The sequence below is a fragment of the Neovison vison genome, chromosome 2 (assembly GCF_020171115.1).
Source record: "Neovison vison isolate M4711 chromosome 2, ASM_NN_V1, whole genome shotgun sequence".
In the NCBI taxonomy this organism is placed as follows: Eukaryota; Metazoa; Chordata; class Mammalia; order Carnivora; family Mustelidae; genus Neogale; species Neogale vison.
Window position 1 is genome coordinate 27,073,914 of NC_058092.1, and position 23,535 is coordinate 27,097,448.

At 35.2% G+C, this 23,535-nt stretch overlaps 1 protein-coding gene across 3 annotated transcripts in view; it reads left to right on the forward strand.

Annotated features, from left to right (window-relative positions):
* ZMYM4 (zinc finger MYM-type containing 4) overlaps positions 1-23,535 on the forward strand; it is a 148,374-nt gene that overhangs the window by 116,900 nt on the left and 7,939 nt on the right. For all 3 annotated transcript variants that reach the window (XM_044237782.1, XM_044237781.1, XM_044237783.1), the window contains 8 exons: positions 2,274-2,392; positions 3,314-3,485; positions 5,334-5,387; positions 6,187-6,366; positions 6,719-6,813; positions 12,558-12,729; positions 12,907-13,002; positions 15,104-15,255. In XM_044237782.1, the coding sequence (XP_044093717.1) occupies positions 2,274-2,392; positions 3,314-3,485; positions 5,334-5,387; positions 6,187-6,366; positions 6,719-6,813; positions 12,558-12,729; positions 12,907-13,002; positions 15,104-15,255 (1,040 nt within the window). The remainder of the gene's footprint in view (positions 1-2,273; positions 2,393-3,313; positions 3,486-5,333; positions 5,388-6,186; positions 6,367-6,718; positions 6,814-12,557; positions 12,730-12,906; positions 13,003-15,103; positions 15,256-23,535) is intronic.

The window sequence follows — 23,535 nt, forward strand, 5'->3', positions numbered from 1 at the left end:
AAGATTTTATTTATTTATTTGACAGACAGAGATCACAAGCAGGCAGAGAGGCAGGCAGAGAAAGAGAGGGGGAAGCAGGCTCCCTGCTGAGCAGAGAGCCCGATGCGGGGCTCTATCCCAGGACCCTGGGATCATGACCTAAGCCGAAGGCAGAGGCTTTAACCCACTGAGCCACCCAGGTGCCCCAGAATTGTTTTTTTTTTTGTAATATTTTATTTATTTGACAGAGATCACAAGTAGTCAGAGAGGCAGGCAGAAAGAGAAGGGGGAAGCAGGCTCCCTCCTGAGCGGAGAGCCCGATGCAGGGCTCCATCCCAGGACCCTGGGATCATGACCTGAGCCAAAGGCAGAAGCTTTAACCCACTGAGCCACCCAGGTGCCCCAAGCCTCAGAATTCTTAAACCAGAAAGTAATCCTAGATCTGGAAGGTTATCCTGTAGGTCAGTGTTTGAGAAAACATCAATATGCATATGCATTACTTAGGAATTTTATTAAGTATGTTGTAATTTAGTGGGGTCTGAGGCTTTGACTTTCTTAAAGCTCCCATGAACCACATTGACTAGTAATGCTACAGATGACATTAGCCTATATTTGTATTAAATTAATAATGACTTAGTATTATGTAGCTTGGTTATCAGACATTGCTAATCACGTGATTTGGGAGTTTTTGTTTTTGAGTATAGTTAACACATAGTGTTATATTAGTTTCATGTGTACAATTTAGTGATTTGAAAAGTTCATACATTATGTTCAACTGGAGTATAGCTACCATCTGTCCCATCACATTGCTATTATGGTATCATTGACTGTATTACTTATACTCTACTCTTTATTCTTATGACTTACTCTTTTCATAACTGGAGACTTGTATCTCCTTTTCCCCTTCACCCACTTTTCTCAGTCCCCTATCCATAAGTAATTTTTTTTAATGTCCACTGGACCATAGTAAAATTGATCCCATATTATTTCCCACCTCTGACCCTACTCAGCTTGTCAGCTTTTCACTTCTTGTCACTAGCATCATCTTTCTTTTACGTTAATGGTTTTATAATCTTCTAGGGTATTTTTCTGGCACATAGAAAGGACTCTATAGGATACCTATTAAATAATTTAATGAATTCTCCATAATACTCACTTTTTCCCTACTCATATTTAGGTTTCTATGTTCTATTTCATCTTCTAGTACCTCAGAACATCTGCTTGTATATATTCATTCTTTTTTATAGGTATCATAACCACCCTGCTTGAGGTCCTCATCATCATAGCTCTACACATTGCAATTGTTGCCTACTTTTATACATGATATTCTTCTTATTCCATGCTAAGAGGGTCTCCAAATTAGACTTTTTTAAGCAAGGTTTTATTTATTTATTGAGAGAGAGTGTGTGTACATGTGCACATGAATGAGGGGAAGGCAGAGGGTGAAGGAGAGGGCGAGAGAATCCTCATGTAGATTCCATGCTACCACAGAGCCCGATGTGGGGCTCCATCTTATGACCCTGCCATCATGACCTGAGCTGAAACCAAGAGTTGGATGCTCAATTGACTGTGGCACCCAGGCGCCCCCAAATTAAACTTGTAAAACGACATTTTCATCATATTACTCTGTGCTAACCAATCTGTAGTAGTTCCGGGTTATCTACTGGAAAGATTTTTAAAAGTTCATTATAGCCTCACAAAAATGGCTCTTCTGCCTACTTAATCTCAACATTCTGTTCTTATTCATGTTATTAGTTTTCTGTTACTCTCTTCTAAGATTACTGTTCCAGTTCTTTATATTCATTATCCAAATTATATCCTTCGTTCACTGTATCTTCATATCAATCATTGTTGTGTTGCCCACTTTTAATCACTGCTCTCTTCAATCCTTTCTTCTCTATTCATTTGTTTCTACTTTTGTGGACTCGGAGTGTCAGAGATTACACTTATGTTGAACTTTAAGTCTGTGTGCTTTATTTTTTATTTTTTAAGATTTCTTTTATTTCTTTGAGAGAGAGAGCACAAGCTGGGGGGAGAGGCAGAGGGAGTGGAGAAGCAGATTTCTGCTGAACAGGGAGCCTGATGTGGGACTCCATCCCAGAACCCTGGGATCATTGAGCCGAAAGCAGATGCTAAACCAACTGAACCACCCAGGCACCCCAAGTCTATGTGCTTTAAAAAGTTTTTTAATTATAATTCTTTTGGACTATACATCTTTGTTCCCTTAAAACTTTTCTGTTATTGGAATGTTTCTAACTCTCTTTGTTTTTTGTAATTTTTTCCCCTTTCATTAGAAGACACTCCAAGTCAGCCCCAGATCATCGTGGTACCAGTTCCCGTACCAGTGTTTGTGCCCATACCTCTTCATCTTTATACTCAGTATGCACCAGTCCCATTTGGCATTCCAGTTCCAGTGAGTAATCATTTAGAGATTAAGACTGATTTAGTGCACGTATTCCTCAACTAATATCTTAGAATGCCATAAAAAACCTCTTCACTTGTTGGTAAAATATTCCTGACTATAGTTGGTTGTTATCATAACACTATATATTTTTTTAAAATTTTTAAAAATTTTTATTTATTTATTTGTCAGAGAGAGGGATAGAGAGTGAGCACAGGCAGACAGAATGGCAGGCAGAGGCAGAGGGAGAAACAGGCTCCCTGCTGAGCAAGGAGCCTGATGTGGGACTCGATCCCAGGATGCTGGGATCATGACCTGAGCCGAAGGCAGCTGCTTAACCAACTGAGCCACCCAGGCGTCCCATCACTATATTTTTTAATATGGAGTATGTGAAGGACTGCCTCTCTTTATACCCTGCCTTCTCAGAGAATGCTGTGATGTAGCCTGTTCATAACGTTTCATACACAATAAGACCACTCAAACAGAAAAAGAACAGAAACTGTGTGTATGTGCTAAAATTCTAGAGTCTAGCGGGGGTGAGAAAGTAAAAACTGTGATTTACATCATTCTTTTTCTTAGAAATGTATTCTTTTTTTATTGGAAACATATTTTTCCTTGGTGAATTCTTAAGGAAAATGGTTGTGTGAAACTGAAAATGTTAAGCAAGAATATAATCAGAAACAAAAATGTGTTAGATAATTACTCTTTTAGATGATTCAGAAACATACTTTTTTGTTGATTGTCTAGAAAATTGAACTGAATTGAATTTTTATTCAGATGGCTCTAGTCTTATAAGAACAAACTAGCAGGACTGTTTTAATCATTAGAAATAGAAATACCTACATTTGTTCATTATTTTAGTACTTAAATCATCTCACAAATAATAGTTTTGTTGATAGACATACTCCCCAGAAACTGTTCTTGGTCTTTCAGATGCCTGTCCCTATGCTAATTCCATCCTCAATGGATAATGAAGATAAAGTCACTGAGAGTATTGAAGACATTAAGGAGAAGCTTCCTTCACATCCATTTGAAGCTGATCTTCTTGAGATGGCAGAAATGATTGCAGAAGATGAAGAGAAGGAGAAAACTCTATCCCAGGGAGGTTGGTATAATTTTAAAGTAAAGAAAGTAAAAAGGACACTTAAAAATATTTGGGTATCTCAGTCAGGTGTTTCTAAATAGCAAGTATATGGATTTGTTAAAATTGATAACTGAAAGTTCTATCCTTTTTATAAAACTAAGTATTAATATTCTATTTTTAGTTCTTAATTTTTCCAGAAAAATAATCTGTAAATCCATTTTCATGATTATGTTCTGGCTTTATTCCTATATTACAAGCGTGATACCTATTTAAGAAATTCCTGTTGTATAATAGTAAGCATTTTGATAGAAGAGCCTTAGGATGGGAAAACTGTTTGGCTCAAAATTACCTATAGATAAATCCCATGATAGATAGATAGACCATCAATAAGAATAGTAGTTATGTGCTTACCATACCCTGGGCATGTCCTAAATGCACTCATTTAACCTTTACAGCCACCCTGTGGGGTGAATACTGTTTACTTGAAACTCCTCATTCAGAAAATAGGATATCATACTTGCCCTGGTTATGCAGTCAGGATGTGATGGAACCAGTTGAATTCCGTTTGACTCCAAAGCAAATGGCAGTAACAAGAAGTTGCAGTACATATCCAGAAAGGTTTCTAGCCTTAATTAGTACCTCCTTGATTTGTAGGTATAAGAAGAGATAGAGAAAATGGTGTTTGGATAGTTGAAATACATGAAGGCCTTTTCCTGTATCACTGAGGAGTCAGGAAATTGTTTTTTTTTTTTCAGTGACAGTTTTTACAAAGCTAGCCACCAGGTTTAGATTTTGCATAATAAATGCTAGATGATTTTCAGAATACTGTAGCACTTAAAAAAATGTCAGCTTTCCTCTTGTGTTGCCATTAAGTTTTAAAATCATATATATTCTCAGAGATGCATAAAAAGCTTATTTGTTATTATCTCAGTTTCTGGTCTCATTTTGCTCTCTAGTGTATAATCTCGTAATTTGAGACCCATTTGTATGTGGAATTTAATGTCTTAGGGTATTGCCCCCTGTGCTTTATCTTCTAATTTCTGATAATTGGTTTAGAAGTTCGAGCAGTTTCTGATAATAAACTTCATTTTAGGTTGGCATCTCCATTCATAATAATAGTTAACATTTTCAGGTGCTTCCTCTGTATAAATATTGTAAGTTTGCCTTAACCTAAAAATTGAGTCAGACTGAAAAAACTTTCAAAACTAACCTTCAAGAAAGATAGTTGTAATCACTATAGTGTAAGTAAAATCAAATGGTTTAGAAACATACAGGAGGGAGAAATGAATTCCATCTGAAGGGAACTGGCTAATTTATATATGATTTCAGAGAAAAAAAGCAATTTTCCTAGGCTTTAAAAAGCATTTTTCTTTTCTTCTTTTTCTTCTTCTTTTTTTTATTTTTTTACTTTCAGTCCTTACATTTTTTATTTTTTAAGTAGTTAATTGGTAAAACTCTGTTCTTTTCAGTGCAACAGTAAGGCATATTATATTTTGGGAGAAAAAAGCAATTCAAAGCATATTTTTCAATTTGTAAGTTGTGGGTGTGTGCGTATGTGTTTCATGATAAAAAAAAAAATTCAGAAAGCACAACAGGAGTGTAAAATCTAAAATAAAGGTCTCTCTTGACCTGACTTCTCTCATACTACTACCTAGAAATACAACTACTGTTACCAGTCATAATTTCTTTGACTTCATTTACCACTAATGCCTAGTTTTATTAATGAATCATTCTTTCTGCATATGAAGGCTATTTTAGCATTCCCTAGTACGATTCATTTAGGTAATGCAGTTATTTCATTTGAGAGCCAGTTTACTTTATGTATACATGTAAGTTGTTAAATGTATACCTTTTTTTTTCTTTCTTTAGGATCCCAAACTTCTGAACAGGAACTCTTTCTAGACACCAAGATTTTTGAAAAAGGTTTGTAATTCTACATATATTTCAGATCTTAGAATACAATCCTCGGGGCGCTTGGGTGGCTCAGTTGGTTAAGTGTCTGCCTTCAGCTCAAGTGATGATCCCAGGGTCCTGGGATAGAGCTGTTGTCAAGTTTCCTGCTCAGCAGGGAGTCTGCTGCTTCGTCTTCCCTGCCTTCCCCCCGCTTGTGTTCTCTCTCTCATAAATATATATAATCTTTAAAAGAAAATATTTAGTAATATAAATAATAAAGTATTAGTATCCTTGGATTTAATATTTGCAATTTTAGCTACTTGTAGGGTGCATCAGGTGTTTGTGTATGCTTATATGTAATGAGAATAATAAAAGGTACCTCCGATACTGGTTTTTTTCTTTCTGGGTTTTTTTTTTTTTTTTTAAAGATTTTATTTATTTATTGGACAGAGAGAGAAAGATAGTGAGAGAGGGAATACAAGAAGGGCGTCTGGGGGTAGGTGAAGCAGGCTTCCAACTGAGCAGCGAGCCCAACGTGGGGTTTAATCCCAGGACCGTGGGCTCATGACCTGAGTCGAAGGCAGACACTTAATGACTGAGCCACCAGGCACCCCTCACATACTGGTTTTAAGGACTAATTGAGATAAAATCTAAAGTGTATACCAAGAATATGAAGCCAGTTTTGTGAGGCTGGTAAAGAAGTTTTTATTCTTTAGTGTACCTAGTTAAATCAGCAATCATATCTCAGTTTTGTTATTCTGGAGTTCAAGAAGGCTTCTTAGCTATATAGAGTCTGTTTTATTTTGAGTTTGTTTTCTGTCTGTTTCAGACCAAGGAAGTACATACAGTGGTGACCTTGAATCAGAGGCAGTATCTACTCCACATAGCTGGGAGGAAGAGTTGAATCATTATGCCTTAAAGTCAAATGCTGTGCAAGAGGCTGATTCAGACTTGAAACCGCTCTCAAAAGGGGAAACTGAGCAGGATCTGGAAGCAGATTTTCCATCTGGTTTGTGTGTCATAAAATACTCTTGATTTTAGAACATCTTGATTTGTTGACATTATGAAGCAGATATACTGTGTAATAGTCTAGGACACAAATGATCCCTACCTTTGAAGGTTAAATGATAAATGGTTAATTTTTTTTAACCTTTCCATTGTAACCATGTAGGAGGTTTCCTTGATTTTTAAAGAAGTTTTTAAGTGCTGTATCTTTTGTTTCTTTTAAGAATATAAGTAAGTTATTTTATCATGAACAAAATAATATAGAGATGATTACCTGATGTTTCCTCCCCCAGTCTGTCTTTATATAAATCTATGAGTTACTTACCTCAAATTTTGCTTTCTGCTAATTATTATAGAATCCTTTGACCCGCTGAATAAAGGACAGGGAATCCAGGCTCGTTCCCGAACAAGACGACGGCACAGAGATGGCTTCCCTCAGCCTAGACGAAGAGTAAGCAGTAGCTTAATTTTTTTACCATTTTCTTTCCTTGGTGTTTTTTAGTGTATTCCTACATTGTTTTACACAGTCTTGTAGTTTTGTGCCTTTATTTCTGTTTTGTATAATCAAGAACCATATCTTTAGAATATTTTAAAGGGATGTGTAAACCTCGATGTTTCGGTAATAGAGTTGGTAAGATAAGTTTTTTAGCGCAGCACATGGCATATGCTTAGTATGTGGTTATTATGTAGCTGCTCAGTGTTTGTTGCCATTGTCATCATCTGGATCATCATTAAAAGCCTTTTCCATCTGATAGAAGGGAAATACCCTTCCTGGTACCAGGAAAATTTGCAGTTTACTAGTGGATGGTTTGTTACTCTGTTCTGCTACTCACTTGTGTTACAGTAAGTCATTCTGGAGTTACTGGGGTCTGATGAGCTCGGAGCATGTACTTACCCATGGTCCAGGTTTCAGCCATACAGACACAAGAAAGAGCAGCATTCCTGCCACTCCACAATAGCATATGACACAACACCTTTGTATGTGCCACATAATCATTACATTTTAATGAATTTGTGTTATAATTGATGAACTAAAAATATCGATAATAAGACAGACAGCTGTTGTTAAAAAAAAGACCATTACTTTGTATTTCTTTTATCATGGTTTTTCTCTTTGGTTTTTACAATTAAGTGTGTTTTGTTCTATTTTACTTTAAAAAGTTTTTTATAATCCTCGTTGTACACTTTTTTAAAAGTCTCTAAATTTAGTTTTTTTTTTCTTTTTTACATATTATAACAATGAAGTTATTACTTTTATAATATAGTATAATAGTGAAATTCACATGGACTCTTTATTATATTGATAGGATTTTTCCATACTAAAACTGAAAGACTAATAGCCTTATTATTTTTTTTTTAAAGATTTTATTTATTCATTTTACAGAGATCACAAGTAGGCAGAGAGGAAGAGAAGCAGGCTCCTGCTGAGCAGAGAGCCCAGTGCAGGGCTTGATCCCAGGACCCTGAGATCACAACCTGAGCCAAAGGCAGAGGCTTTAACCCACTGAGCCACCCATGCACCCCACTAATAGCCTTATTTTAAAAAAATTATCTCTTTGGAGTTATAATTGGATCCAGAAATTTTATAAATTTTAAGTGTAAAATTTGATGACCTTCAACATACATATTCAGTATGTAATTACCACCATAACCATAGCTCTTCCACTGTCCCAAAAGCTCCCTCATGACCTTTGGAATCAATTTTCTCTAGCTCCTGATAAGCACCAATCTCCTTTGCAAATTGATGCAAAATGGTACTGCTTTGCCTTTTTTCAAAATGTCATATAAATGGAATTACATAATTTATAGTCTTCTCTGTTTGGCTTCTTTCACTTAGCATAATGTTTTGGAGATTCACTTATGTTGTTTCATGTATCAGAAGGCCATTCATTCCTTTTTATTTCTGTGTAGCATTTCATTGTATGGACAAACCAGAATTTGTTTAACGGTTGGAAATTTTGGGTTATTTCCAGGTTTGGGCAATTTCAAATACATCTGCTATGATCATTCTAGATATAAATGTCCGTGTGAACATACAGTTTCATTTGAGGAAAAACACGCAGAAGTGGGATTGCTAGGTCTTACAGTATGTGTGTTTTTAACTTTGTAAGAAAGCTTATCAAATGGTTTTCCAAAGTAATAGCTGGTACCATTTTGAATTCCCATCAAGAATGTATGAGTTCCAATCAGTTCCATGACTTTGCTAATACTTGGTATTGTCAGTTAATTTTAGCCATTCTAGCCAGTGCATAGTGGTATCTCACTGTGGCTTTAGTTTATGTTTTCCTAATGACTGATGATGTTGGACATCTTTTCATGTGCATATTTGTCATTATTATATCTTCTTTGGTAAAGTGTCTGTTTAGAACTATTGCTCATTTTTTAAACTGGGTTATTTGTCATCTCACTGAGTTGTGTTCTTTATTATGGATATAATTCTTTTCTCAGACATGACTTTTGTTCCTATTCTGCATTTTCATTTCTGTTTTCTTAATGGTGAAGAGCAGAACTTTTGTGATTTTGTAAAAGTCCTTTTTATCAATTTTTTATTTTTTATGATTCATGCTTTTTAGTGTTCCATGTAAAAGTCTTTGCTTAACCTGTGAGAACTAAGATACTCTCTTATGTTTTCTTCTAGTTTTATACTTAAAGTTTTATACTTTAGCTTATAATCATTCCAAGATTATTTTTATGTATGAATTGAGTAAAATATCAAGGTTTCTTGTTTTTGTTTGTGATGTCCAGTTGGTTAGTACCATCTTGGAAAAGACTATGCTTTCCCTCATTGAATTACATTGCACTTTAAAAAAAAAAACAAAAAAACACATTTATTTATTTGAGAAAGAGAGCACAGGGGGAGAAGCGGAGGGAGGGGGGTGGGAGAGAATTCCAAGAAGACTCTGCACTAAGTACAGAGCCTGATGTGGGTCTTGATCCCAGGACCCTGAGAGAATGGCCTGAGCTGAAATCAAGAGTTGGATGCTTAACTGAGCCAGCCGGCGCCCCTGTGTTGCACTTCTGTTAAAATCAGCTGACTATATATGTGTCGGTTTATTTCTGAATTTCTGTTCTGTTCCCTTGAATAGGGAACTATGTCTATTTTAATATGTCTGTTTTGTATATTTTAATATAGTACCAAATGTCTTGATTATTGTAGCTTTATGAGTCTTCAAATCAGGAGTGTAAGTCTTTGAACTTTGTTCTTTTTCAAAATCATCATTTGCATATCCATATAAATTTTAGAATCAACTTGTCAGTTTTTACAAAAAAGCATGCTAGAACTTTGGTTGGGGTTGTTCTAAATCCATAGGTCAGTTTGCAGAGAATTGATATCTTTGCAATTTTGAGCTGTTCGATCTATGAAGATGGTATTTTTCTCCTTTATCTTTAATTTCTCTCAGCAGTGTTTTAGGGACACCTGGGTGGTTCAGTTCATTAAGCGGCTGCTTTCGGCTCAAGTGTGTGATCCCAGGGTCCTGGGATCGAGTTCTGCATCTGGCTCCCTGCTCAGCAGAGAGCCTGTTTCTCCCTCTCACTCTATGTGCTGCTCTCCCTGCTTGTACTCTCTCTCTGTCAAATGAATAAATAAAATCTTTTTAAAACAACAACAACAAGTGTTTTATACTGTCCAAGTCTTATACTTGTAAGTTTTTGAAATTTATTTTGATCCTGTTTTAAGTAGTAGTATTTTTAATTTCATTTTCTGGTGTTCATTCTCATATAAAAACAGAGATTTTTTTCTTTTATTTTTAATTTGTTTCTTAATATGTATATTTTTTGTTTCAAGTTTTTCTTTAAATTCCAGTTAACATGATACTTTTTCTTTTTTGAAAAATTTTATATATTTGTGAGAGATAGTACAAGCTGGGGGAAGGGCAGAGGGAGAGGGAAAGAATCTCAAGCAGATACCCCAGCTGTGAGTATTGTCCACTGTGGGTGGGACTTGATCTCATGACCTGAGCCAAAATCAAGAGTTGGGTGCTTAACCACAGCACCCCAAGATTTCTTTTTCTTTATCGATTATATGTACTATGATTTTGCTCGATTAAAGTCTAGGATATCATACCTTAGACAATCCTGTTATTTGTGAATAAAGATTGTTTTACTTTTTCCTTTCCAATCTTAATGCACTTTCTTTTTTCTTTTCTTTTGCAATGTATTGTACTAGCTAGGATTTTTTTATGTATTGTACTAACTTCAGTACAGTGTTGAAATATTCGTGATGAGAGCAGATCTTCATGCCTATTCTCTATCTTAGGGCAAGTGTTCAGTCTTGCCATAATAACTGTGATATTACTTGTAGGTTTCTTGTGGATGGCCCCTATCAGGCAGGAAGTTTGCTTCTATTTTTAATTTGCTGAAAATTTTTATCATGATTTGTGTTAAATTTGTCAGGTGGCTCTCTTGAATCTATTGAGATACTTACCTGGTTTTTCCTTTCTGAGTCTGTTAAATGATGACATACATTAATTCTTAAAACGGTCAAGTAACTTTGCATTCATGGGATAAACCTTACTTTCTTCTGATGTATTTATTCTTCTGTCTGTTGTTGGATTCAGGTTGCCAATATATTGTTAAGGTTTTATAAATGTTTCCATTGAAGAGAGAGATTGATCTGTAGTCTTTTTTTTTCTTTTCAGAGATTTTATTTAATTGACAGAGAGAGATCACAAGTAGGCAGAGAGGCAAGAGAGAGAGAGAGAGAGAGAGAGGAGGAAGCAGGCTCCCTGCCGAGCAGAGAGCCCGATGCGTGACTTGATCCCAGAACCCTGATATCATGACCTGAGCTGAAGGTAGAGGCTTAACCCACTGAGCCACCCAGGTGCCCCTGATCTGTAGTCTTGTAATGATTCTTTCGCCTTGTTCTCAGCATAATGGTAGCATTGTACAGTGAGTTGGTGTTTACTCCTTTTCTGTAAAATAAAATTGATAAAATTTAACTGGTGGGTCTACAGGGGTTTTGTAGGAAAGTTTTAAACTATGAATTAAATGTTTATGGCTGTTTAGGTTATCTCTTCTAGAGCAAGCTTTGTTAGTTTGTGTCTTTCAGGAAATTCCTTCATCTGCCTTATCAAATTTATGGGCATGACTGCATTCTCTTAACTCCCCTTTTAATGTATCTAGGGTCAGGTATTGGTAATTTATGTTTTCTGTCTTTTTTTCCCTGATCATTCTAGCTAGAAATGTATTGATTTTTTAAAAAAATTTTTGAAAGAACCAGCTTTTAAATTTTATTATTTTTATCCTCTATCCCATTTTTATTGATTTTTTTCCTTATTTTTATTATTTCTTTAGTTTTCCTTACTTTGGGTTTTATCTTATTTATTTATTTATTTTTAGTGTGTGGGTAGAGACAGACAGAGAAAGGCAGACATAGGGAGAGGGAGAGAGAATCCCAAGCAGGTGAGCAGGCTCCATGCCCAGTGTAGAGCCTGATGTGGGGCTTGATCTCATGACCCCAGAATCATGACCTGAGCTGAACTCAAGAGCCAGCTGCTTAACTGACTGAGCCATCCAGATGCCCCTCTTACTTTGGGTTTTAATGTGGTCTACTTTTTTCTAGTTTCATAAAGTAAAGCTTTGATTCTTGATTTTAGACTTTGATTTATTTTTCATAGAAACATTTTAATATTATATATGTCATTGTAAGCTTTAGCACTGTGGGGGAAAAATTGATGTCTTCATTTTCACTGAAGTTCAGAATACTTTCTAATTGCATTTGTGGTTTCTTCTTTGACCATGGGTATTTATAAATGTGTTGTTTAATTTCTAATTCTCGAGGATTTTCTTAACATCATTTCATTATTGGTTTCTAGTTTGATTTGATTGTAATTAGAGAATATATGGGGTCTTTTTTGTATCCCAGAATGGATCTGCTCATCTGTTCCATGAAGTAGACCTGAGTGGTAATAACGGTTATTCATACCTCATTGGGTGGGTTCAGTATCTGGAACATAGTGAGTACTTAATGTTAGAAATTATTAGAGTTCTGCATTTCAGCTCTCTCTTTTTTTCTTTCCTCATGTGGTTTTGATTAACCTCTAAAACTCTTTCTAGCTTGAAGAGCTTGAATCTTTAGGGTCTAATAGTTAATTGTGTGTTCTATAAATTTATTTTCTTCTTTCATTGAGAACTGTGTTTCTTAAAGATTCATAACTAAATTTTATATTCTGTGAATTTTTGAAATTCTTACAGGGACGGAAGAAGTCTATAGTAGCTGTGGAGCCCAGAAGTCTTATTCAAGGAGCCTTTCAGGGGTGTTCAGTGTCTGGGATGACACTGAAATACATGTATGGGGTAAATGCCTGGAAGAACTGGGTTCAGTGGAAAAATGCCAAGGAAGAGCAGGGGGATCTGAAATGTGGCGGTAAATACACAGTATGAATTTGTGTCTTGATTGAGAGGGTTGGGGTTATATAGTTCAAGTCATCAGTCTATACAAAAGGGATACCTACTAGGTCAAAACCTGCATAAAACTTTGGTTTTGGTGTTAAATTTTCCCATTTTTATTTAAACTTCTTATTTCTTTTTCTCTTCTTGTCAGGTATTGAACATGCTGCATCTAGCCCATGTTCTGACTCTTTAGGAAGTTCTCAAGACCATGCACTCTCTCAAGAATCCTCAGACCCAAGCTGTAGAGGTAAAATCATTTCTCTCTTTGTAGTCTGAATTCTCTGAATCACTTTTAATATTATTGCCAATTTTAAATTTGTAAATGGGACTATTTGAGATTGTTCAGAATTTGGAGTTTTATGGTAAAAGAGAATTAATACCCTGTTCTCAATTATAACGAGCTTGTTATAAAGGTAAGGTTGTATGGGCATGAATCTGTTACACAAATATGAGGAATTGTGTTCCTTTCTCTAACAGTATGTGGGTGACTCAAATCTGTATTCTTGAGCCCTTATCTGTAAAATAACCCATATGGAACCCAGTGTAACACTTCTGCTTCTGGTGGTGGTGTTGAGAAAAATACCTGGAAAAGCCTTTTCTCTTCTGTAGGAATTTTTCCTAATAATAACCTCTGTGATACTGGGTGCCAGGAAATTTGGGACCCAATAAACAATTCACATAGAGCAGCAGTGTTTAATTTTAGAGCCTACTTTAACTTATTTCTTCCCTGGTATTGAAGTTCCTATTCTAAACTTTTGTTTTTAGTTTTTATTTTCCTTTTTTATTATCTGTGTTTTATGTAAGATACTTGCTGTAATCTTTGTGGAATGAGATGGGCATGGCAGGAATGGATGAATATGTCTTTGTCACTAGATATTTTGCCTCTTTCCAACTATACCTTCTTTTTAACAACCAGGTAATTGCGTGCACTCTTGGCTTCATCTCAGTCCACCCTGCTGGCTTTTAGGTACATGTCACTCTCCTTATTGGAGCAGTTACTGGCTGCTGTGGTCTGTGACTGACTCACTGAGTTCCTGCAGATCATGTGTAATCTCTGCTGAGTGATAAAAGTATACTTCTGTGAGGGAGGTTTATTATGCCCTTTAACTCCTAGTTTGAACCACAGCACTCTTTGTTTTAAAGAAGAAAGGGGTAGGGAGAATGAAGAGGTAATATTATATTAGACTACCAGGCCTATATGCGATAACCGCAGGAGATGCCTACTCATTTCTGCTATTCATTCATCCAAAAGGTACTGAATTTATGTACCAGGTATGTACCATGCATGGTAGTTAGTTACTTTGGTGAAAAGGTCAAACATGGTCCTTGCCCTTCTGAACCACCATTTACCTTTTGCAAAACCAAATCAGGGAAGCTCAAGTGCGTCTTTGAAAACATGCAAACTTGTCTAAATGCAGAGGAGCAATGACTAGAAAGAGTGCTTCCACTTTAATCTGAATTGAAGTAGAGTCTCTACTGGAGTAGTTTCTCTACGTATCAAATTGTAGGATCTGCAATTTCTATAGGATCTCTGCAAATCAAATTGGGTCACTCTCCTGGTAAAATTAATTCAGTTCTTAGTTGTCTTCAAAGCCTTAATATGCTAGGTTAGATTTACGACAGTCTACCCTGATCTACCCTTCTTGATTTTTTCCTGTACATCTGAGTCCCCTCAATCTTCATTTTTCTGTATTCAGCATTTCTAGGGGCAGGAAGATGTTGTATATTATTTGAAGTGTTCTCTATTCTAATCTGAGTTAGAGGAAGTTACACAGCATTTTTATACAGATACTCTCAGAACCTTTAATAAACCTCTTTTTATATATCTTTGAAAATTCTTTAGACACTGATATAATATGCTGCTATTTTCTAAATTTATCAGATCTTAGAATCCCGGTTTTCTCCAGCTTTCATGTTACTAGTATTTTGTGGAATTGTGGAATATGCTTTGGTGAATATTTTTATGTCCTTAGATGACCATTCTTTATTCATTTGTTTAACTCTTTTAAACCTTTCAGGGTCTGGCATTTGTGTCGCATCCTCCAGAATCTCACCTGACCCTTCCCTGTCAGATAGATGGTCCTCATTTGCTTTCCTAGAATCCTTCTTAAATTCAACCCCTGTCATAGCACATGTTACACATGGTGCACTGCATTGTTTTTATTTCTTTAACTGAAAAAGCCTTGACATCGGGTTTGTCTGTAATCCATGTATTCATCAGTGTACACTACAGTACCTGAGCCCACAGTAGTAGTCAGTAGTTTTTCAATGAATTATGTTACTGTGTTTCTCATAAGTTAATGTTTTTTAATAAGTTAATATTTCAGATGTTTTCTACCTTTCCATAGTCCGTTCTATCAAGCTGAAGGAAGACATTCTGTCCTGCACTTTCGCTGAGTTGAGTTTGGGTTTATGCCAGTTTATCCAAGAAGTGCGGAGACCAAATGGTGAAAAATATGATCCAGACAGTATCTTATACTTGTGCCTTGGAATTCAGCAGGTATCAGTTTCAGTAATTGTTCTAAAATGTATTGCGTTTTTAATAATTTTGATAGCTCCTTTGATTCAAGCTGAAAAATTATAGTGTATGTGGTCATTTAGTATTGCTTTTACACTCTGTTCTTAATGAACCACTTCCCCTGATTTAAAAGTCTTGATCATATCATAAGTCAAATTGAGACTGTTAGTAGAAGAACAGAAATTGAGGATAGTGCATTTTATTCAGTTATGGACAAAAAAGGCAAAAATAGCAAAATTCACAAAAAGTGACATAGGTGACTGTATGTATATATGTGTTTATGTAGATCGTGTGGTTTCATTAAAAATTTTTTAAATGCATATTAAAATAACAGAGGTACTTGGGTGGCTCAGTCGGGTAAGCAGGTATCTTCAGCTTAGGTCATGATTCCAGGGTCCTGGGATCGAGCCCAATGTTGGGGTTCCCTACTAAGCAGGGAGTCTGCTTCTCCTCTGTCTTTTCATGTGCTCTTTCTCTCAAGTAAAGAAATAAAATCTTAAAACAAAATAAAAACATATACCATTATTTGTCTATCACATTAGCAAAAAAAAAATTATAACAGTTTTTGTTGATAAGAATTCTGTGAAGGGAATTTGCCTTCATAGCTGTTGGTAATTAGTACACACTTTCTAGAAAGCAGTTTTGAACACATGTTTCAGGAATATTTTTGAATGTTCATACTCTTTCGCCAGTAATACTTTCTGGGAATCTGATAGGGCTAATACTCTGAAGTTCAGACATCGTTTGCACAAAAGCAGAAATAACTTCAATGCCCCCCAGAGATTTTATTTACTTATTTGACAGACAGAGATCACAGGTAGGCAGAGAGGCAGGCAGAGAGAGAGAGAGAGAGTAGGAAGCAGGCTCCCCGCTGAGCAGAGAGCCTGATGCGGGGCGTGATTCCACGACAGGGATCATGACCTGAGCTGAAGGCAGAGGCTTTAACCCAATGAGCCACCCAGACACCCCGCCCCCAGAGTATTATGTTTAAGTAAATTATGGTATATTTATGAAGTTGCATATTATGTAGCCAATAAAAATTATTCACAGAGTAACTTCTGATAACATGTAAAAATATAATATTAAAGCATTAAATGAACAAAATGAGAGTATGAATTCTGTGTGCTTTGGTATATGTTAACATACAGTGATTTAAAAACCAGTCCTATAAATATGTAATAAAATGAAATGCACCAAAATATGTTGATAGTGGTTATCATCTCGGGTGGTAAGGCTCTGGATGTTGTTAATTTTTTTTTTTTTCTCTATTTCCCAAATTTTCTTCCATTTGTATGGTGGGGAGGATGTTCTTTTATTTAGGCAATCATTCCTAAAGTTTTGTTTTTAAATTATAAAAGTAGTGTGTGCTCAGTGTAACTGTTAAAACAGTGAGTTGAACGCATATAAGGATAATTTTTTCTCTTTCATTCCTAGTCTCTGATAACCAGTGTTGTATCTGTCCTTCTGTGCCACACATTTGTGAATGTGTATAGATATTTTAGATGTGTTTAGTTTTTAGCAAAATGGGGTTGTTACCATACACATTCTTTTGCAGCTTACTTTTCTCAATCTGTGTGTCCCTCCAGGTGAGTATAAATCAAATTGCTTCCTTTATAAAAGCAAGCAGCATAATACTGCAGAATATGAGTATACCAGTTATTCACCCTTTCTTCTTTTAAAGTATTCAGGTTACTCCCCCTTATTCTTAAAAACAGTGCTTTAGTAAATATTTTACTTTATCAGGCGATAAACTGGCGCTTTTATTTTATTTTATTTTTTTTCAATTTATTTATTTTCAGAAAAACAGTATTCATTATTTTTTCACCACACCCAGTGCTCCATGCAAGCCGTGCCCTCTATAATACCCACCACCTGGTACCCCAACCTCCCACCCCCCCGCCACTTCAAACCCCTCAGACTGTTTTTCAGAGTCCATAGTCTCTCATGGTTCACCTCCCCTTCCAATTTACCCAAATTCCCTACTCCTCTCTAACGCCCCTTGTCCTCCGTGCTTTTGGTTATGCTCCACAAATAAGTGAAACCATATGATAATTGACTCTCTCTGGCCACAGTCACCAAACTATGGAAAGAACCAAGATGCCCTCAACGGATGAATGGATAAGGAAGATGTGGTCCATATACACTATGGAGTATTATGCCTCCATCAGAAAGGATGAATATCCAACTTTTGTAGCAACATGGACGGGACTGGAAGAGATTATGGCGCTTTTATTTTTAGGTTAAAGCATATATAGGTTTTTCTTTCATTCTTTCTTTCCTTTTTTTTAAGATTTTATTTATTTATTTATTTGACAGACAGAAATCACAAGTAGGCATAGAGGGAAGCGGGGAGGCAGTCTCCCTGCTGAGCAGAGAGCCCGATGTGGGGCTCAATCTCAGGACCCTGAGATCATGACCTGAGCTGAAGGCAGAGAGGCTTTAACCCACTGAGCCATTCAGGCACCCCTCTTTCTTTTTCTTTTTTTTTTTTTTAAGATTTCATTTATTTATTTAAGAGAGAGAGCATGGGCGCGGGGAGGGACAGAGAGAGAGGGAGAAGCAGACGCTCCATTAAGCAGGAAGCCAGAGGTGGTAGGGCTTAATCCGGGGATCCTTGAATCATTACTGCACCTGAAGGCAGATGCTTAACCAACTGAACCACCCAGGCACCCCCAAATATAGATTTTCATTTTACTACCCAGAATGGTTAATTTACAGCTTTACGAGCAGTGTTATGCATGCCCATTTCTTGAATTCTCTTCTTTTTAATGTTCTTATGGTCTAGGCTCCAGTTTGTATTTTCCAGTTTTATAAAGTAGTATCTTTTCCAGTTTTATAAAGTAGTATCTTTTTTTATAAAGTAGTAGTATCTTCTTTTTAATGTTCTTATGGTCTAGGCTCCAGTTTGTATTTTCCAGTTTTATAAAGTAGTATCTTTTTTTATGCTGTTGGTCATTCAGATTTTTCCATTCCGTCTTTAGGATCTCTTTTATGTTGGGGATAGGAACTCTGATGTAAATGCTTGAAACAGGTTTTTCCAGTATATTTTTGTCTTCCAATTTTTGTTTATATATTTGCCATTTAAAAATTTTTCATTTTTACATAGTTTAATAATCATTTATTTCCCTTTAAAATTCCTGGTTTTTCTGTGTTGCTTAAAATGGACTTCCTACTTTTTTTTTTTTAATTTTTATTTTTATTTTTTTTTCCAATTTATTTATTTTCAGAAAAACTGGACTTCCTACTTTTAAGTACTCAAATTCTCATTAATTTATTTCCAGAAAATAATTTTTTAAGATTATTTTTAATACATCTGAAATTCACTTTTGTACATGATACAAATATATTTCTGATGAATAACGTTTGCAATGGTATCTATTTATGCAAGCAGCATTCACTTTCCCTACATTCAAAAGAGTACTTTCCTTATTTAATTATTGCTCCCTTTATATTTTGGTTCAGTTTCTTGATTGTAAAAGATAATTTTTAAAATCAGCATATGAGAGGACTTTTGTAGGTTCTTTCAACCAATAAAATTTATTACCATGTGTGCATTTTGGCTAGGTAAAAATTGTGAAGACTCTAAACAGACTTCCTGTACTTACAGAGTTTATGATATTATGAATCTAAAGAACATTTTCTGGTTTTATCAGTGGAGATGTCAAGTGTGGTAGTGATTCCTGTTCTGATTTGAATATAATCAAAATGTTGTTGCTGTGATTTCAGTCAAAAACATTTGACTGCTTTGCATACCAAATACTCTGGTACCTATAAAATACTCTCTAATTTATGAGATAAGTCATAAACTTATGAAAGTTTTTTCTAGTGTATTTATCATGTTTATAGTTACAAATGAGTATAAAATACTAATAAAAAGATTACGTAAGTTAATAAATTGTCAGCTGATTGTTTTAGAAAATAAATATTATGAGCCTTTTACCAATTTTGACAAATAATAACTTTCCCTTAAGTGTAAAGATTTTTAAAAAGTTACTTATGTTGACATCTCAAATGTCCTGCTTTTTTTGATTATAAAAATAATTATGCTTATTGTAAAGAATTTTGGAAATACATAAAAATGTAAAGAAATAAACTAAATTCAACTGAAATATCAACACCTGGGCCACCACTGTTAACATTAGCCAAGAAGGGGGATGATTGACAAAAGAAATAAATAGACAAGTAACAAGGAAAATCAACAGCCAACAGATATAATGTACAGGAATGCCTAACAATCATTTACTGTGTTTGCTATGTATTAATATAAGCTTATTTCATATTTTAACTCCATTTATTTGTTAGTGTGCCCCTCTGATGTGTAAGGACTCTGATCATCACCATTTTCTGCTGAGGCACAGTGAGTTAAAACTTGCCTGAAGTCCACAGGGTATTAATTGGCAGGGCCAGGGTATGAATCCAGATGGTTTATTTTCAGAGTCTGTTCTTACGATCACTTTGGTGGACCACCTCTCTAATATGAAGGGTGTTCAACTATAACCAAAGAAAAATTTCACCCATTAGGCTGATTAAAAATTGAAAGATTGAAAAGTTTGGTAATACCAAGTATTAGTGAAGATAGGTGTACATTTTTCTTGTGTGGGGGCCTTTACAGAGGGCAAGTTGATGTGACTATTAAAACTTTAAATGGATGGAGGGGTGCATGGCTGGTTCAGTGAGTGGAGTGCGCAACTCTTGGTATTGGGGTTATGAATTTGAGTCCCGTGTTGAATATAGAGATTACTTCAAAATCTTAAAACAAAACAAAACTTGAAATGCATGTAGATTCTTCCATCTAGTAAATCCATTGATCAGTATTTTTCCCCAAAGAAATGCACACACTTGTACATAGACATGTACTGGTATTTTCATTGTAGCATTGTTTTTAACAGCAAAAAATTGGAAACCATCTTTATGTTCATCAAAATAATAATGGTTCAATCATCTATAATCTGTCTGTACTGTTGAATACTGTAGAGTAGTTAAAAAGCAGTGAATTGCTTTTATATATATTTACATGGAAAACTCTTAGAGACATATATTTTTAAAGTAGTGTAGTGCAATATTTATATTATAAAATACACTATCATAAAACTTAACCATTTTAAAGTGTACAATTCAGTGGCATTTAGTACATTCAGGATGTTGTACAATCTCATCACTATGTTGCTCTAAACTTTAATACCCTAAATGGAAATATCATTCCCATTAAGTAGCCACTCCCTCTTAACCTCCTCCGTTTCATCTCTGGCAACCTAAATCTGCTTTCTATCTCTATGGATTTGCCTATTCATTTGAATAGAATTACACAGCTTTATGTGGCCTTTTGTGTCTGGCCTCTTGCAACATAGAGTTCACCTATGTTGTAGCATGAATCAGTACTTCACTCCTTTGGTGTACAAATTATTTAATTCTTGAGTATACCACATTTTGTTTATTTACTCATCTGTTAATAGACATTTGAGCAGTTTCTATCTTTTGGCTATCACGAAAGGTGAATGATACTGTGAACAAACTGTGAACATTTATGTACAGGATTTTGTTTGAACGTCTGTTGTTAATTCTTTTGAGTCTTATACCTACAGGTGGAATCACATGGTCATGTGGTAACTCTATGATTAGCTTGTTGGAAAACCACCAAACCATTTTCTACAGTGGCTGTACCATTTTATGTTCTCAGCAACGTGTATGAGGGTTCTATTTGTATTCCATAGCCTTGCCAACATTTGTTAATTTCCTTTTTTCTTAATAGTCATCTAATGGCTGTTAGGTGATATCTCATTGTAGTTTTGGTTTGCCTTTCCCTAATGACTAAATGCCATTGAGCATTTTTTCATGCGCTCGTTGGCCATTTCTTTTTGTCCTCTTTGGATAAATATTTAAGTCCTTTGCTCCATTTCTGTATTGGGTCATTTGTCTTTTTGTTGTTGAGTTGTAGGATTTCTTTTTATATTCTGAATATTAAACCCTTTATCAGGTAATGTGATTTGCAAATATTTTTTCTTAGTCTCCAGGTTTTCTTTTCATTCTCTTATTAGTATACATATGTATGCATAAAAATATACATAAAAGTTTTGAATTTTGATGTTCAGTTTTCCTGTTACTTGTGCTTTTGGTATTTTATCTGAGAATCCATTGTCAAATTGAAATTCATGAAAATTTATCCCTCTGTCTCCTTTTAAGAGTTTTATGGTTTTAGTTCTTACGTTTATATCAAGGCCACTGATTCATTTTGAGTTCTTTTTTAAATCTCATGCAGGGTAGGGATACGTGTGAGTTAGGGATAACTGGGTATGTAAATATCACCTTTTGTTGAAGAGACTGTTCTTTTTTCATTGAATGGTCTGTCTTAGCATCCTTGTTGAAAATCATTTGACATGTGTTTATTTTGGACTTCCAGTTCTAATACATTGGTCTCCATGGTTAATCATACGGCAATATACACTATTTTGATTACTGTTGCTTTGTACTAAATTTTGAAATAGAGAAGTGTGATTCTTCAAGGCTCCTTGCAATTCCATATGACTTTGAGGATTGGCTTTTCCCTTTCTACAAAAAAATAAAAAATTAAAAAATTGAGATTTTGATAGGATAGCACTGAATCTGTAGATTGCCTTTGGCAATATTGCCATTTTACTAGTATTCTCTTCAGATCCATGAATATGAGATTTTTTTTTTCTTTAGATTTTATTTATTTATTTATTTATTTATTTATTTATTTATTTGACAGGCAGAGATCACAAGTAGGCAGAGAGGCAGGCAGAGAAAAAAGGGGGGAGCAGTCTCCCTGCTGAGCAGAGAGCCCGATGCGGGGCTCAATCCCAGGAACCTGGGATCATGACCTGAGCCTAAGGCAGAGGCTTTAACCCACTGAGCCACCCAGGCACCCCATGAGATGTTTTTCTTAAGAATTCTTTAATTTCTTAACTTTTTTTTTTTCTTCTGGTAGTTTTAAGTGTGTCAGTCATGTATCTCCTTGGTTGAATTTATTCTAAAGTATTCTTTCTGATACAATTGTAAATTGAATTGTTTTCTTAATTTCCTTTTTGGATTGTTCTTTGCAAGTGATTTTTTCTGTTGCTTGTATCCTGTTAACTGCTGAATTCATTTATTAACTCTAATAACAATTTCATGTGTGTGTATGTATGAGAATTTTCTGTATGTAGGCTTATGTCATTTATAAACAGGTAGTTTTACTCTTTAGAACCTTTCCTATTTGAATGCCTTTGTTTTTCCTGCCTGGTTACTCTGGCTAGGACTTCATGTACAATGTTAAATGGAAGTGGCAAGAACAGGCAATTTTGACTTTTTCCTGGTCCAAGGGGGAAAGTGATTTTTAAAACTTTTATTTTATATGATTCATGCATTTGAGTAAAGGTATAAAACTCAACTCTGTATTTCTAATATGTAGTGAGTTGGAGTATGTCATTCTTCTACTTTCTCTGTATTTTAACTTTTTTCTGTAATGAGGATATATATTTTTAGGTTGTGAAAATTATTAAAAGAAGAAAAAGGTGAATACTTCTCAACAGTAAAACTGTAATCTGGCAATGTCATGAATTGCTTTTGAAGAGGCCTATTAAAAATGTATGTTGAAATGGCTTATAATTTTCAGTAGCCAGAACAAATGTAACTAAAGTTTTTCTCCAGGTCATACATTGGATAGAAGAGCAGAAAACCAAAATAGCCATAGAAAAATAAGTCAAAAATACCGAATCTCAAAAACAGCAAAAGATTTTCAGCATGTAATTATACCTTGTGTTGTTCTGTAAATGCTCATTTTATTTCCCTGAGTGATGTCATCTACCTGCCCTCTACCCTCAAGATGTTTTTTAGCAGTACTTTACCCACGTTGTTTCATGTTTCCCATTCTGTGAAATGATTCTTGGTTATAATTAGGATAGTATTATATCCTATAATTGGACTTGAACTTTTTGAAGGCTGGGTTGCAGGGCAGAGAGCTGAGAGCTGTGGTTTCAAACTTGGGTATCTTTAGGTCCCCTGACACTAGCTAACTGAATTATTTCAAGAAGTGATCTTGTAACTAGGCTAAAAAACCAAAAACTTCTGAGAGTACATTTGCATTCAGATCCTGTTAGTTTGAAAAGTGATTTGGAAAATACAAATTAGAACCAGTTTTTAGTATATCAGTTTCATGAACTGAGTAAAAGGTACTTGTAGTATTTATTATAATTATCCTGTATCATGCATGTTTTAAAAAGGAAATAGAAAATTTTACTTTGCAAGCTCAGTGGTTGGGATATT